Raw genomic sequence first — 16,275 nt, 5'->3', positions numbered from 1 at the left:
CTGTTGTTTTCCTCTATTTCTTTGCATTGATCGCTGAAGAAGGCTTTCTTATCTCTTCTTGCTATTCTTTGGAACTCTGCATTCAGATGCTTATATCTTTCCTTTTCTCCTTTGCTTTTCGCTTCTCTTCTTTTCACAGCTGTTCGTAAGGCCTCCCCAGACAGCTATTTTGCTTTTTTGCATTTCTTTTCCATGGAAGAAGCACAAGCTGGAATCAAGATTGCCGGGAGAAATATCAATAATCTCAGATATGCAGATGACACCACCCTTATGGCAGAAAGTGAAGAGGAACTAAAAAGCCTCTTGATGAAAGTGAAAGTGGAGAGTGAAAAAGTTGGCTTAAAGCTCAACATTCAGAAAACGAAGATCATGGCATCCGGTCCCATCAGTTCATGGCAAATAGATGGGGAAACAGTGGAAACAGTGTCCGACTTTATTTTTGGGGCTCCAAAATCACTGCAGATGGTGACTGCAGCCATGAAATTAAAAGACACTTACTCCTTGGAAGGAAAGTTATGACCAACCTGGATAGCATATTAAAAAGCAGAGACATTACTTTGCCAACAAAGGTCCGTCTAGTCAAGGCTATGGTTTCTCCTGTGGTCACGTATGGATGTGAGAGTTGGACTGTGAAGAAGGCTGAGCACCAAAGAATTGATGCTTTTGAACTGTGGTGTTGGAGAAGACTCTTGAGAGTCCCTTGGACTGCCAGGAGATCCAACCAGTCCATTCTGAAGGAGATCAGCCCTGGGATTTCTTTGGAAGGAATGATGCTAAAGCTGAAACTCCAGTACTTTGGCCACCTTGTGTGAAGAGTTGACTCATTGGAAAAGACTCTGATGCTGGGAGGTATTGGAGGCAGGAGGAGAAGGGGACGACAGAGGATGAGATGGCTGGATGGCATCACTGACTCAATGGACGTGAGTCTGGGTGAACTCCAGGAGTTGGTGATGGACAGAGAGGCCTGGCGTGCTGCGATTCATGGGGTCGCAAAGAGTCGGACAGGACTGAGTGACTGAACTGAACTGAACTGAGAAGATTCACTAAGAATTTTGAATATGATGGAATTTACAGTAGTTTGGAGACTAGTAGTCATCAACTAGATGGGATTTTATGAGCCAACACTTGGGCAATAAATGATAGGTGAAACTGAAGATTAGGTTTGATGGATGGATGATACGCTACACCTCTGGACCCTACTCAACAGGACTCTGCATACCAGGCAGGATGTGGACTCCTCTCACTAATGTGGTTGGTTCAAACGGGCTTAGGGAAGCAGACACACACTGAAATGATGTGGTCTGGGACCAAGACATGACCAGTTAACTAACAGGGGGCTGAGTAGCACTCAGGCGGGAAGTCAACATTTGGGTCGTCAAGCAGGAAGGCAGCCAGAAATCTCAGCCAAATCAAAGGTCAAGGTGAAGGATAACCCAGGAGTGAGACCCAATAGAAGGCAGAGCACTGACGTATGCATCAGTTGTTGGGGTCAGGCTGTGAGGCAAGTACGGAAACAAACAGAATTGTGGGGAAGCCCAGGCTTCCCTGGTAGCTCAGACAATAAACAATCTTCCTGCAATGCAGGAGGCCTGAGTTCCATCCCTGGGTTGGGAAGATCCCTTGGAAAAAGGAATGGCAACCCACTCCGATATTCTTGCCTGGAGAATTCCATGGACAGAGGAGCCTGGCAAACTACAGTCTATGGAGTCAAAAAGAGTTGGTCATGACTAAGTGGCTGACATTTTCACTTTTCAGGTACAGAAGGATATGGAAATGAAGGTAGTTAGAATTATAGGGATAATGAAGAATTCTGCAGAAGTCAAAGTAAGTGGAGGGGAGGGGAGAGAAAGAAACATAATCCCACTTCTTTAAGTGATCCTGATGTTGAAGCAAGCTTGTCTTGGTTGGCAGCTCTCCTACTGCAAGGTGAACACAGCAGAGCTGGCTCAAGACAGCTGGGAGCCTGAGAGAAGACCCCGATCTCCATCTATGGAGGAGGGTTGTTTTTAAGGGAACAGATGCCCATTCTCTTGTTAGTTTTTGATAGTTTAGGGAAGGTGACTCCACAAAACAATTTAAGCAGAAAATCTAACCAGAGTTGTTGACCCCAATTCCTTATGGTAAAAAAAAAAAATTGGATACTTGGAGACTTGATTAAATAAATTAGTCTAGCTTCATACAGTAGAAAATTCTAGTTATTAAAAAGGCAATATAGGTTTTTTTTTGTTTGTTTGTTTTTTAGAAATCAGTTACAGGGCTTTTTTTCCCTGGGATAGACCATTTTCCTTAGAAAATTGGTCTCATGCTCCTTTCGCTCCAGACTGTTATGCTTAGAACACAGAATGAATGAGCTGTTCATGTGGGCAGCATGATAATGTCTGTAAAATTCTTTAAAATGCTTGGTAGTTTTGTTTTCATATTTATATGGGGAAATATCTACTGTTCAGTCACTAAGTCGTGTCCAACTCTGTGCAAACCCATGGACTGCAGCATTCCAGGCTTCCCTGTCCTTCACTGTCTCCCTGAGTTTCCTCAGATTCCTGCCCATGGAGTCAATAATGCTATTTAACCTCTGCCACCCCCTTCTCCTTTTGCTTCAGTATTTCCCAGCACCAGGGTCTTTTCCAATGAGTCGGCTCTCCGCATCAGATGGCCAAAGTACTGGAGCTTCAGTTTCAGCATCAGTCCTTCCAATGAATATTCAGGACTGATTTCCTTTAGGATTGACTGGTTTGATCTCCTTGCACTCCAAGGGACTCTCAAGAGTCTTCTTCAGCACCACAGTTCAAAAGCATCAATTCTTTGACATTCAGCCTTCTTTATGGTCCAACTCTAATATCCATAGATGCTGCTGCTGCTGCATCGCTTCAGTCGTGTCCGACTCTGTGCGACCCCGTAGACAGATGCCCACCAGGCTCCCCAGTCCCTGGGATTCTCCAGGCAAGAACACTGGAGTGGGTTGCCATTTCCTTCTCCAATGCATCAAAGTGAAAAGTGAAAAGTGAAAGTGAAGTCACTCAGTCGTGTCCGACTCTTAGCTACCCCATGGACTGCAGCCTACCAGGCTCCTCCGTCCATGGGATTTTCCAGGCAAGAGTACTGGAGTGGGGTGCCATTGCCATACATGACTACTGGAAAAACCATAGATTTAACTATAATGAGTGAAAAAAAAAACAGGCAATAGAGAGAAATATGTTACTATACCAGTTAGAAAAATATGATGCTATAGACGTAGACACACTCATGCATGTGTGAACATGCAGGACCAAAGTTCTGTGTATCAGAACTTTATCAGTCAGTGTAAGCTGATATGGTCATGTAGACATACTATTGATGTGTCTGTGCCTTTGATCTGTCAGTGCTTTTCCTATATTAGTTGTTAAATATTTAAAATATTATTCCTATGTATACATATTAGAAAATACTCCTCAGCATACTGTGTCCATCTTTGGGTGAGTTCTGGGGATTTCTGCTTTTTTTCTCCATGTTTTTTTCATATGTTTTATTTTTTTTACAGTTTGAGTATATTAATTTTACAGTCAGAATAAATAATAAAGATATTTTTATTTTGGAAAAAATTATATCAGATTTGCCTGAGCAAAAAACCTTTTTTTTTTCCCCCCCCAGAAAAGAGCTTCTGATATTGGGAAGCATTGCAGGCAAACTCTTTCTTTGGTCTTTGGGAAATCTGGCACTTTTTCTTCAAAATTATGCTTTCATGGGAACTGGCTTCTTAATTATGTTGAATATCAAAACCTCACTTTTGTTTTACAAGATCACTAGACTGCTTAGGCAAACATAGGAAGCCTAATTGGTCTAGATTTCACAGCTAACAAGTTCTTCATGGTAGCCTTTTTTTTAATCATGCGTTTATTTATTTTGTTGCGTCCGGTCCTCGCTGAGGCACTGGGCCGTTTGTTGCGGGGCACTGACTCTGTAGTTGTGGCACTCGTGTTTCACTAGTTGTGTCATGCGGATTTGGTTGCTCCTGGGCATGTGGGATCTTATTTCCCTGACCAGAGATCAAACTTGTGTCCCTGCTTTGTAAGGTGGATTCTTAACCACCAGATCACCAAGGACGTTCCACGACATCATTTTGATCATCCTAGGAACTACGAGCAGGATGCAGAGACACGTGAAAGGGTTGACAGCCCATAGCCACAGGGCCCTGTTTAATGAGCTTCAGTGGCAAACTGGAGTATGATTTTTTTTTTTTTTTTGGTCAAACCCTCAGCCTCTGTCCTCAGCCCTGTGCTGGCCAGTATTTGGGTGAAAGCAAAGATTCAAGGCCATACCTATAGAATATGTGATTGATTTGGAGTCAAGAGGAAGAATAGCAAACATTTTGAGTGATAGAATACAATAAGAATCCAAAATGTCAGAGAAAACACAACAGGGATTAATGTCAGATTCTTCATTGGGGTCTATAAACCCAGGCACGAGCTGGGCTGGGGAACATGACCCAGCAGCAAGGCTCAGGGACTTGGTCAATGGAAAATGCAATGTGCATCAGAAACATAATGAGGGAGTTGGAAAAGCTATAGGGATCCTGAGCGGCATTTACAGAAACGAAGCATTCACAAGGAGAAAGGCATTAATCTCGTACTACAGTAAATGTCAACAAGAGCATCTGAACCTATTTGCAGGGCAGGAATGAGACGCTGACATACAGAACTAAAATGTAGACATGGTCGGGGGGATGGGAGGGTTGGACAAATTGGGAGATTGGAATTGACATATATACTCTGCCATGTATAAAAAGAGAGCCAGTGGAAGCCTCCTCTATAGCACAGGGAGTTCACTTCGGTTCTCTGGGATGGGGGGGGGGGTATGAGGGAGGTCCCAGAGGGAGGCGGATATGTGTACAGTTATGGTTGATTCACTTCGTTGAACAGCAGAAACTAACACAACATTGTAAAGCAATTATACTCCAATAAAAAAAATGTTGGCTGTTCAGAGATGCAGTGGGTTGCCTCACGAACAGGTCTCCAGCTCAGTGTCCCTTCCTTTCCCAGCCCTCTCAGGAGGTGGTGAAGGAGATGATACAATTCTCCAAGGATACACTGGAAAAAATCGACAAGGCTCGCTCCGAGGGTTTGTACCACGAGGTAAAAATTCATTTTTATAGGGGATAGGGGTGGGGAAGAGGGCAGAAGTGTTCTCTAGTAAAGGAGGGAAATGGTGGGGGGAAGTCAAGATGGGGAGGCTACCAAACAGGGTTTTTTTCTGGAAGATGTGCCATGGTTGAGGCCATGACTCTTCTTGCCCTTAAGCCATGTAGCCTCTTTTAGGAGTGTGTTCTCACTGGTGGTTCAACTCTCTAAAACTGGGTTTGAGGAAAGCACAGGCAGCCTGACAAATGTCCCTGGGGTTTGGGGGATGGTCTGTAATATTTTAGGTTGGCATCAGGGACGGAGGAATGGAAATGGCAGTGGATGGCTTGCTTTCTGGTAACTGAACGTGTGTCCTGCCTACACTTTCCAGGCTCTTCTAACTGTGCATTCAACCCTGGCTCTACACTAGAGCCAGGCTGCACACTAGAATCATTGAAAAATACTGATGCTCAGGACAGTCCTTCCAGAATCTCTTAGAGTGGGACCCAGACATCAAGATTTTTAAAGCTCCCATGTGATTTCAATGTGCACCTAAAGTTGAGACCTACCACCAGCACTGACCTGCAGAGCACTTACTTGCATTGAATTCTGTCAGGCAGTTTGTTGGAAATACAGATTCCTGTGTCTCACCCCCTGAGATGTGATTCACCCAGTCTGCAACAGAACACTGGGATCATCACAGTATTTTTTTTTTTCCCCTCCAAGCTCTTTAAAGAACTTGTGTGGCTGGGTTTGGATGCCACTAGGGTGTGGCAGTGTGGGAGATTCATTTCTGTTCATTTCTATCAGCTTTTCCATTGTCTTCATTCTTCTTTCCTCACTCATTCATTGCCCATTTTTGAGCCCTTATTGAGGTGACTAACACAGGACATGCTGCTTGCCTCCCAGGAGTCTGTCAAGTCTCAGGGAGAGTCCCACGAACAAAGTGTTGCTGTGCAATATAGAAAATCTAGAGGTTTGAGGTAGGAGCTTCAGCTCCTGATTCCATTCCTCTGTCCTCTCTTCTTCTTCGTCTGTCCTCTTCTGTGCTCAAGCTGGGCAGGGCCAGATGTAGGGCTGGACACTGCCTATGAGTTCATGATTGTTTTCAGGATAGATTGCTTGTTAACTCACACTCCGTCACACCCCCACCCAGTTGCCCCAGGGGCCTCTGGGAGAATCTCAGAGAAAACTAATTTCCACTCATTAGAAATGGAAAGAATTGTGTGACGTTTCTTCCATGAGATTGGCAAGGGAAAAAGAGGAGAGCTATGAACCACTAAAATCTAGAAACCATCTGACTTTGTAGGGCATCACTGAAGCTATGTCTACATGTGAATTAGTCAGGAAAGCCTGCCTCCAAGTCCCTTGGGATTGAGCCCATCTTCTTCCTCACCAGGACCAATGTGGCCTCCTTCTAGTCAGTCTCCTGGACCCTCTCTGCCAATCCATCCTGTACACCTCTAGCAGGTCACGACTGTCCAATATCACTGTGCATAAGGGCCACCCGGGGGCAGATACGAGCTACAGATGCCAGGGTCCCTCCCCCAGATATTTAGTTTCTTAAGTCTGGGGTAGGACTCAGACACTGGGATTTTAAAAAGCTCTCCAGGCACTTACAGAGATTTTGTCCCAATGGTACCTGAGTGCACACTGGTATCACTAGTCCAAATGATGCATTTTATAGCCATAGAGGTGTGGAAATGGAGCCATAGCTTGGATTCTACTGGTTACATCACCTACCATACTACACATCCTCCTAGCCTAATAAAAAGTTTTATAAGGCTGTCAAAGGCTCAGGTGAAGCACTGCTTTATAAGCAATACTTCATGAGAAGGGGCTATATCTTCCAGCATGTGGTATACTCTTTATGTTTTTCCAGCTTTATTGAAGCATAGTTAAGAAGTAGAAATTTTACTTGTTCAAGGTGCTAAAAAAAAAAAAAAAAAAAAAAAAAGCTCTCCAGATGATTCCAAAGTACAGCCACGATGGAGAATCATGGACATAATGGTTAAGATAAAGCTCCATTGCTTAGTTTGAATCTGCACTCCATCGCTCACTCTCTGTGTAACTTCAGCAAAGCACTTACCCTCTTTGTGCTTCTGTTTCCTCATCTGGGAAAATCAGGACATTAGCAGCACCTCTCTCATCATGCTGTTGTGAGAGGAAGTAATGTGTAAATATAGCTTTCATAACTCCCTACTGACTTCTTTTTTAATTGGAGGATAATTACAATGTTGTGGAGGTCTCTGACATGCATCAATGTCAGAGAGCCTCCGTCCCTGACACATTCCACCCTTCTAGGTTGCCATGGAGTGCCAGGCTGGACTCCCTGTGTTATATAGCAGCTTCCCGCTAGTTATCCATTTTACACATGATGGTGTATATATGTCAGTGCTACCTTCTCAGTTCGTCCTTCCCTCTCTTTCCCCCGATGTGTCCATTCTTTATATCTGTGTCTCCATTCCTTCCCTGCAAATAGGTTCATCAATACCATTTTTCATATTCCACATATATGCATTAATATATGATATTTATTTTTCTCTTTTTGACTTACTTCATTTCACTCTGTATGACAGCTCTAGGTCCATCCACATCCACAAATGACCCAGTTTTGTTCCTTTTAATGGCTGAGTTCCTTTTAATATACCATTGTGTGATTCCATTATTCTTAACCAGTTTTATTTTGGTTTCTGTCAATTGCTGAGGAAACTCCTGACTAGCACACATACATACAGCAGATAGGAAACTTGGTTCATGTTTGTCTGGCCACATTCCTTGCATATCATCTCGCTGCATCCTCACATGGCAGAGGTATGGACACAGAGAAAGATGTCTGCATCTCCATCTCTTCTCTGCAAATAGGTTCATCAGTACTATTTTTCTAGATTCCATTTGTTGTTGTTCAGTCATGTCCAACTCTTTGCAACCCCATGGACTGCAGCACCCCAGGCTTCCCTGTCCTTCACTTCCCTGTCCTCCCAGAGTTTGTTCAGACTTGTGTCCATTGAGTCGATGATGCCATCCAACCATCTCATCCTCTGTCATCCCCTTCTCCCCTCACCCTCAATCTTTCCCAGGGTCAGGGTCTTTTCCGATGAGTCAGCTCTTTGCATCAGGTGGTCAAAGTATCGGAGCTTCAGCTTCAGCATCAGTCCTTCTAACGAATATTCTAGATTCCATATATATGCATTAATATGCAATATTTGTTTTTGTCTTTCTGACTTACATCATTCTGTATAACAGGCTCTAGGGTTGTCCATCTCACTACAACTGACTCAAATTCATTTCCTTTTTATGGCTGAGCAGAATTCCCTTGTATATATGTACCATTCTTCTGTTAACAGACTCTATACTAACTTCTATGGTAACTCCTCATCCTGCCATGTCAGCACTGTGTCCCACTGTTACCCTTTCCATCTCTACATCTTAGCCAAATGGGAACCATTTTTCTCTTCAAATCACAAGCTGGTGCTTTCCCATCTCTGTTAGCAGTTTCCTCAGTCTTCGAAGCATGAGTGTCCATGATGGCATCATGATGCTCCCGTATGTGAATTAAGCTTGTGCTCTGGTGCAGTGAGTACGGACAGGGCTTGTGTCTCCTAGGTTGTGAAGTTATGCCGGGAGTGCCTGCAGAAGCAGGAGCCAGTGTTTGCCGACACCAACATCTACACGCTGCGGCTGCTGAGCATTGTTTCCGAGGTCCTCTCCTACCTGCAGGCCTTTGAGGAGGCCTCACACTACGCCAGGAGGATGGTGGATGGCTACATGTAGGTGACGATCCTGGGTCTCAGGTAGTCTCCAGAAATGTGTCTATTTCAGGGATGATAAGAAGATGGCAGGCATATCACTATATCCCTCCCTCTGGCACCCAAAGCCGGCATTAGTAATCTATCACCATCCTCTTTATGACTGAACCTCTTTATCATGGTGTGCCCAGCAATAATGTCCAAATAATCAGATCTAATACTTGAGATGAAATCTGTGTGTCAACCTTTGTCTTTCCCACCTCCAGGTTGTCTATTATTTGGGTGGCATCTTCTGTTTTTGGTTTCCTTAAGGCTAAATCTGGCTTGATTTTAAGTGCCTAGAAAGGGTCCCCCCACCCCCAACCAATCAACCAATCAACAGAGGCAATCTTGCAGCTTTAGAGTTTATCAAAAGAAAAAAGAAAGGGACTTCCCTGATAGTCCAGTGGTTAAGACTCTGTGCTTCTACTGCAGGGGGTAAGGGTTCAATCCCTGGTTTGGGAACTAAGATCCTGCAAGCCCCACAGTGTGATAAAAAAAAAAAAAAAGAAAGAAAAAAGAAAAAAAACAGAGAGAAAGAGAAGGAAAAAAAGAAAGAAAATAAAAGAGGTGTGGGCCATCCTTGCTTATAAACTGTAAAAGGCAACTTCCTTGCCTTTCCTCTGCTAATGTCTTCTCTTGCCGTATGTGTCCACAATGGTGTGTGAATTTGTATTTCTGGCCAAATGAATACTTTTGTATAAGGAAGTCCTTATTTTTTTGAATGGAGGGTACCCTCTTCAATCCATGGAGAGTACAAAAGGAGGGTACCAAGGAGGTAAGAATACCACTTTGTCCCATGAAGAACATTCGAATTATTTTTTCCCCCTAAACTTCTTAGCTTTTTCCCAAGGAGAGGTTGGGTGCTCCTGAAGGCTGCCAGCTCCCAGTACTCAAGTTCCAAGTACAATTCCTACCCTGTTCCCCTGTGAGGACTTGGCTCAGTGGCCCAGGTCAGAGTCTCCACCTCACAGCCTCACCATGTGGGGTGTTTGGCATCTGACTGCGGCTCTGTGTGCCTCAATCTATCTTTGATGGCAGATACCTCCCAGGGCTGATGGGAAAGCAAATGGACTTAATCAGTGAGGTCACTTTGTTTTATTTATTTATTTTATTTTGACTGCCCTGGGTCTTCATTGCAGTGTGCTGAGGCTTCTCTTTAGTTGTGGCACAAAGGCTCTCTAGTTGCCCCACAGCAAGTGGGATCTTAATTCCCCAAAGAGGGATTGAACCTGTGTCCCCTGCATTGGAAGGAGGGTTGTTAACCACTGGACCACCAGGAAAGTCCCATGGTCCCTTTATAAACTGTCAAATGCTGTGCAGATGCAAGGCAGGTTGGGAATATCGGTTATGATTACTTGCTATGTCCCCACAGGAAGCTGTACCATCCCAACAATGCCCAGCTGGGCATGGCCATCATGCGGGCAGGGCTGACCAACTGGCATGCTGGCAACATTGAGGTGGGGCATGGCATGATCTGCAAAGCTTATGCCATCCTCCTGGTCACACACGGACCCTCTCATCCCATCACCAAGGACTTAGAGGCAAGTGGCATCTTGGGGCTGGGCTGGGCTCTCTGAAGATGAAAGCAGAGTACTAGATTCTGCTTTTGCAAAGACCCTAGTTGCCTGCTAGACCAGGAGGGAATTCAGACATGCTTAGTCCCTCCTCTCATTTTACATCTGAAAGAACTGAAGCCCAGGGAAGGAAAGTAACCTGTCCTTAGTCACAAAACGAGTGGATGGCAAAGCTCAGACTTGAACTTTAGGATGCTCCAAGCCTGGACTGAGAAAACCTAATGGTGTGCATGTGTGTGTAACACGTACATTAGAAAACCTGCTATGTGGAGTAGAGTCAGAGAGTACAAGCTTTAGAATCAGACTGCTGGGATCCAATTCCTGCTTTACCACTTTCCAGCTGTGTGGCTGCTAATACTGAATGTATGGGCCTCAGTCTCATCATCAGTGAAATGGAGGAAAAAGACAGGGTTGGCACAAGGGTTTGATGAGTTGGTGTGTAAAAGGCATGCTCTTCATAGCTACTGGTTTCCTTTGTGCTTTGAAGACTGATTTATTTGAAAGTAACAGAGTCCAAAGGACTGTCCTCAGGCAGCAGTATAGGGAAAGAGGACAGACTCTGGCGTCATAGAATGTACGAGAAGACTAACTTTATGTCAGTATATTAAGCTTGTCAAATAAGTCATTGTCACCGTATTTGCTGCTCTGACCTTAGCCCTGCAGCAAAGCCTGGCCCTTGATAAATATTTCTTGAATTAACACTATGAGGGTGAGGGTTTTGCTATGTGCCACAGGCTGTAGTCTTCCTGACACATTATAAAGTACGAGGGCATCTCACCCATTTCATGTATGAGCAAACTGAGGGCTGAAGGAATTAAGTCCCACAATGTTAGATGGGACTTCAGTGCAGGAGCCAAGGTTCAAACCCAGGTCCCCACCTGGCACTTCCTAAAAATAATCTCTGCTGAGAACAGTCCCACAAGCTACTCTCTCAGTGGTTCGTGTGACTGCCTCTTCCTAGCAAATGGAGCCCACTGTCAAGACATTCGAGCCCCAGTAGATGAGTGTGAGTATACATGCGTGCATGTGTGTGTAGGGTGTATGGGTGTCCTTTCCAGTAGGGCCAAAGTAAGTCAGAGACCGACACGTCCTGGGGCTTTGTCATCACGGTTTTCAATGTATCCACATCCCACAGGCCATGCGGATGCAGACGGAGATGGAATTGCGCATGTTCCGCCAGAACGAATTCATGTACCACAAGATGCGCGAAGCCGCCCTGAACAACCAACCCATGCAGGTCATGGCCGAGCCCAGCAACGAGCCGGCGCCAGCTCTGTTCCACAAGAAGCAATGAGGACCTGCATGGTGGGGGAGGGGCGCCGTGGCTGGGGGACTGGGGAGACATCCCGAAGGTGGTGGGTTTCTGGGGAGACCCTTGAGGAAATCAGGGTAATACGCAACTTTGTTGCCAAGGGGTCGTACTGCTCAGTGATCCCCGTGTCATTTTCTCTCACTTCAACTCAGTCCAATTCAGTTTAACTCTATCCCAGCCCAGCCCGGTCTAACTCATCCTACAAGTGTTTATTGGGTGCTAGACCTTAGGTATAAAGAAGTTCCAAAGGTAACTGGGGAGAGGAAACATAAACTAACAATCAAAACACAGTGTGACACTAAATGCAATGGTAAGCTCTATGGAGAGAGGGATATGTGTCTAGGGTGTGTGTGTGTGTGTGTGTGTCCGTCGCGGGGTGGGGCTGGGTGGTGGTTAGTCATGGAGGAGATGACCTCTGAGCTGAGAGTTGCAGGTACCTGGAGTCTCAGTTGTCTGCTCACCTATCTGTGCAGGTGTCTCAGGGATATTCAGGATTTGCTGACTGGAATGGGTGTTGTCCAGTTTCCACAGGTGACTGAGGAGTTATGAAGAAGAGACTGTGTTTGGGCCATGTGGGTCCTACTCAGAGAACTAGAACCTCTTTAATAAGGGTAATATGCAGAAGGAGATGGAGGTTTTCTCAAGCCACTTGAGGCCTCAGTTTAAAGTCTGGGTTCCCAGGATTATTCTGAAACTACTTTTAGAACAGAGAGGGAGTGGCTCCCTTCTCCACCCTCTGAGTCAAGCCTTGTGAGTCCCATGATGTGGGAGTAGTTGGATGTTAGCTGAGATTTCTCTGGCCCAAGTCTCTTTAGGGTGAAGCTGAGGGAGAAATTTGGAAACCCACCTACCTGATAATCATGGGTCCAGCAGAACTGGCCTTTGGATATTTGATTTGGTTACATGTGCCTGGGTGGTCTATATCAGCTTAGACTTCATCACTGACCCCCAGGAAATCTCTATTTTTAGTTATGAATAATTACGACTTCCTTGAGTTAATTTCTTTCATTGTCCATACCCTGGGTTCTTTGCTTTTCTTACCAGAAGGAATGTCTAATATGAACACTTCACACTTAGGTTGGGACCTCTTTGGGGTATGATCAACTTGCTCTCATCTCCTGGGGAGCTGCTCTTGATTTTTCACTCAAGCATGAGGGTCTTGGGAATCAACCAATTCAGCTGTCCCATTGGCCTGGGACAGTTGTTCTAATTGTGCTGTTGTATCTTCTGGGAGCCTAAACTTCTCACCAGTGTTTTGGGGGATCCTGAACCAAAACCCTCTTTTTGGGAGTGTCACCAAGTCTTCTATATCCTTTGGAGCCACCTTTGACCCCAGAGCTCTGACTAACATCTTGAAGTCACATGATCCCCCCAGGACCTATATTTGTCACCTGTGCCTAAAAAGTCACTTCCTCCATCCTTACACCCCTTCATCCTCAGAACAATCCACTACCTCCCTTGGAACCTAACAGCCCTGCCAATGTGCCAAAATCTTTGTCCAAAAAGTTCTGCAAAGATGCCAACTCTTTGCAGAGTACTTGTACCTGGCACTTGGCTCTTTATTGAGGACACCTGCTTCTTTAGAACTTTCACTGGGAGAGTGACAGTTCTTCTAAGCCCACATACTACACGGCAAAGGATGGAACCAGCCCTCTCCCAGGGAGCCAACTGTGCCAGTTCAAATGGTCCCTCTTCTGTTCCCAGTCTTCCTAGGTGGCACTAGTGGTAAGAACTGGCCTGCCAATGCAGGAGACCCTGGTTTGATCCCTGGGTTGGGAAAATCCCCTGGAATAGGAAATGGAAACTCACTCTGGTGTTGTTGCCCGAGAAATTTCACGGACAGAGGAACCTGGCGGGCCACAGTCCATGGGGCCACAAAGAGTTGGACATGACTGAAATGACTTATCCTCATATAAAACCTTCCTCCTTACCTGTGGTGGATTCATTTTGATATTTGGCAAACTAATACAATATTATAAAGTTTAAAAATAAAATAAAATAAAATATTTTCTCTTAAAAAAAAAAAAAACACCCCTTCCTCCAAATCTCTTTCCTTCTTTGTCACTCTCATCTGCCACACTGCTGGTCATTCCCCCATATTCCTGGTCTGTTTCCCATCCCCTCTTCCTCAAATTGGGTGTCTGTCTTCATTTTGGCCCATGCCCCCTTCCAGCAGAGTTCTGACCTAGATTAATTCAGCTGTCTTATTTTTCCTCTGTTGTACTTGGAGGTCTGTGCACAGCCAGGAAAATGGCACCTTTCATCACAGGTTCTTCTGCAGACTCCTCACCAACCTCAGCTGGCCTTGGGGTGCAGCCCAGATGTGCTCCCTGTGCCCCTTGCTGGCTCCCCCTTTTCCCAGTGGTTATTTCAGCTCTTCACTCCTGTTCTTGAGTTCTCTGCTTTCAGCAGTCCCCCACTGCCTGCTTCATGGAGGGGCCAGGAGATGGGATTTCCTCAGTTTCCTCTTCCCACGTGGGTTCACACATGTCATATCTGTGCTTGTCCTTCCCGTCCCCCCTCCTCACACCCCCTTCTCCTCCAAAGCCAAACTCTCCACCTGTGCCTTGGACTCCTGTCCCCTCCTGGGTCTTTAAACCTCACTTCCCCTATATTCTCTCTCATCTTGGATTCTTCACATTTCTGGCTTATTTAAAGCAGTTAATTGACATGCGGGGGACTCATAATCTTTAAGGTTAACTATTTTTTAAAAGGCTTTGTCTCCCATGTTTATTAACAACTCTTTTAAAAAAAATTTATTGATTTTGGCTGCATTGGGCTTTTTTTTTTTTTTTTTTTTTTTTGGTTGTGGCACATAAACTCGTACTTGAGCATGTGGGATATATTTCCCTGACCAGGGATCGAACCCAGGCCCCCTGCATTGGAAGCACGGAGTCTTAGTCACTGGACCACCAGAGAAGTCCCTCTTTAAAAAAAAAAAATGCTTTTTTTTTATTGTGGTAAAAGTTACATAATATGAAACATACTATTTTAACCATATTTAACCGTACATTTCAGTGGCACTAAGTACATTCCCATTGTTGTGCTCACCATTGTCCATCTCCCAAAATTTTCACTTTCCTAAACTGAAGCTCTGTCCCCATTAAATACTAACTCCCCTCCCTGCCCTACCATGCATCTACCAATGTACTTTCTGGCCCTATGAATTTGACTATTCTGGGTACCTTGTATAAGTGGAATCAGACAGTATTTGTCTGCACCTACTGTATGCTGGAATTTAGCTTTCTTGACTTTCCATTTCTTCCTGAACCCCCTGCAGAATGAGCATAGCTCTTTCCAAGGTCAACTCATGGCAGGCCATTTCAGCCTTCATATTATTTGGCTTCTCTGCTTCAGTTGGCATCACAGCCCTTGATTTCTGGGCATCACATCCTTGTAATGATTCTCTGTTGAGGTTTCTCTCCTGCCCTTGACAGGCTGGTATTTCCTAGAGCTGGTTTTGTTCATTCTGGTCACTCTCGGTTGGTCCTCATCTCCCTCTGCACACCTTCCCCCAGGAACTCAGCCAGGCTCTTTGTTTCCTCACAGCTTCAGGGCTTCCCTGATGGCCCAGATGGTAAAGAATCTGCCTGCAGTGTGGGAGACCCCGGTTCGATCCCTGGATTGGGAAGATCCCCTGGAGAAAGGAATGGGAACCCACTCCAGTATTCTTGCCTGGAGAATCTTATGGACAGAGGAGCCTGGCGGGCTGAAGCCCATGGACTCAGAAAGAGTCAGACACTACTGAGTGACTAACACTTTCATACTTCTGAGGCTGATGTCCTTAAGTCTGTACCCTCTAACCTTGTTCTTGAACATTAGTCCCACATCTCCTGTCAAACGTTCTGCCCCTCAAACTCACCATGTCCAAAAGGGAACTCTTTCTCTTTCCTTTCTCCCCACTCCTGCGTCTGTTCCTCCTTGACACCCATTGTCCCCAAGGAGAACATCTGACTACTGGTCTAGTCACTTCCTGAGTATTTACTTCATCTGAGATTTTAGTCAGGGCCACTTACTCATGGGTCATTGGGTGACCCATGTCCTCCTGTGCCGCTCTGAGTTTTGAAACATTGTGTCTAAAATATGCAAAACCTATCAACTCCTATTCATCTTTCAGCACCCACTTTGGAAATCACCACTTCTGTAAAGCCCTTCCTGAAAGCTTTAGATTCAGCTGGCTGCCTATCTGAGTCTGTCATATTACCCTTGAATCTCCCATCATAACATTTTCTTCATGACCTTATATCGCCTTTTTACTCGTCTGCCTCCTCCATCAGATTGCAAGCCTCTGAAGGGCAGGAGCTTTGTCCCTTTATTCATCTTTCTATCCCCAGAACATAGCACAGGTCCCAGGACATAGTAGGTGCTCAGTTAATATGTATTGAATGAATGATTAAGTGAATGAATTTGCTTAGATCAGAGCACAAGAGACATAGAACTGTGTATCTTGAGTTTTTATTATAGCAGTCCAAATAGGCTATTAAATTTCCATGTTTCCAAGCAAA

General features: G+C 45.0%; 1 protein-coding gene across 2 annotated transcripts in view; it reads left to right on the top strand.

The window, feature by feature from the left end:
* SMYD1 (SET and MYND domain containing 1) overlaps window positions 1–16,275 on the top strand; it is a 48,533-nt gene extending 32,258 nt beyond the window's left edge. For both annotated transcript variants that reach the window (XM_006074744.4, XM_006074743.4), the window contains 4 exons: window positions 5,016–5,108; window positions 8,700–8,863; window positions 10,257–10,425; window positions 11,594–16,275. In XM_006074744.4, the coding sequence (XP_006074806.3) occupies window positions 5,016–5,108; window positions 8,700–8,863; window positions 10,257–10,425; window positions 11,594–11,752 (585 nt within the window). In that variant the 3' untranslated portion in view covers window positions 11,753–16,275. The remainder of the gene's footprint in view (window positions 1–5,015; window positions 5,109–8,699; window positions 8,864–10,256; window positions 10,426–11,593) is intronic.

This window comes from Bubalus bubalis, chromosome 12, assembly GCF_019923935.1.
Source record: "Bubalus bubalis isolate 160015118507 breed Murrah chromosome 12, NDDB_SH_1, whole genome shotgun sequence".
Taxonomy (NCBI): Eukaryota; Metazoa; Chordata; class Mammalia; order Artiodactyla; family Bovidae; genus Bubalus; species Bubalus bubalis.
Note: the sequence above shows the minus strand (reverse complement) of the source record. Positions and strands in the feature narration are given on the sequence as shown.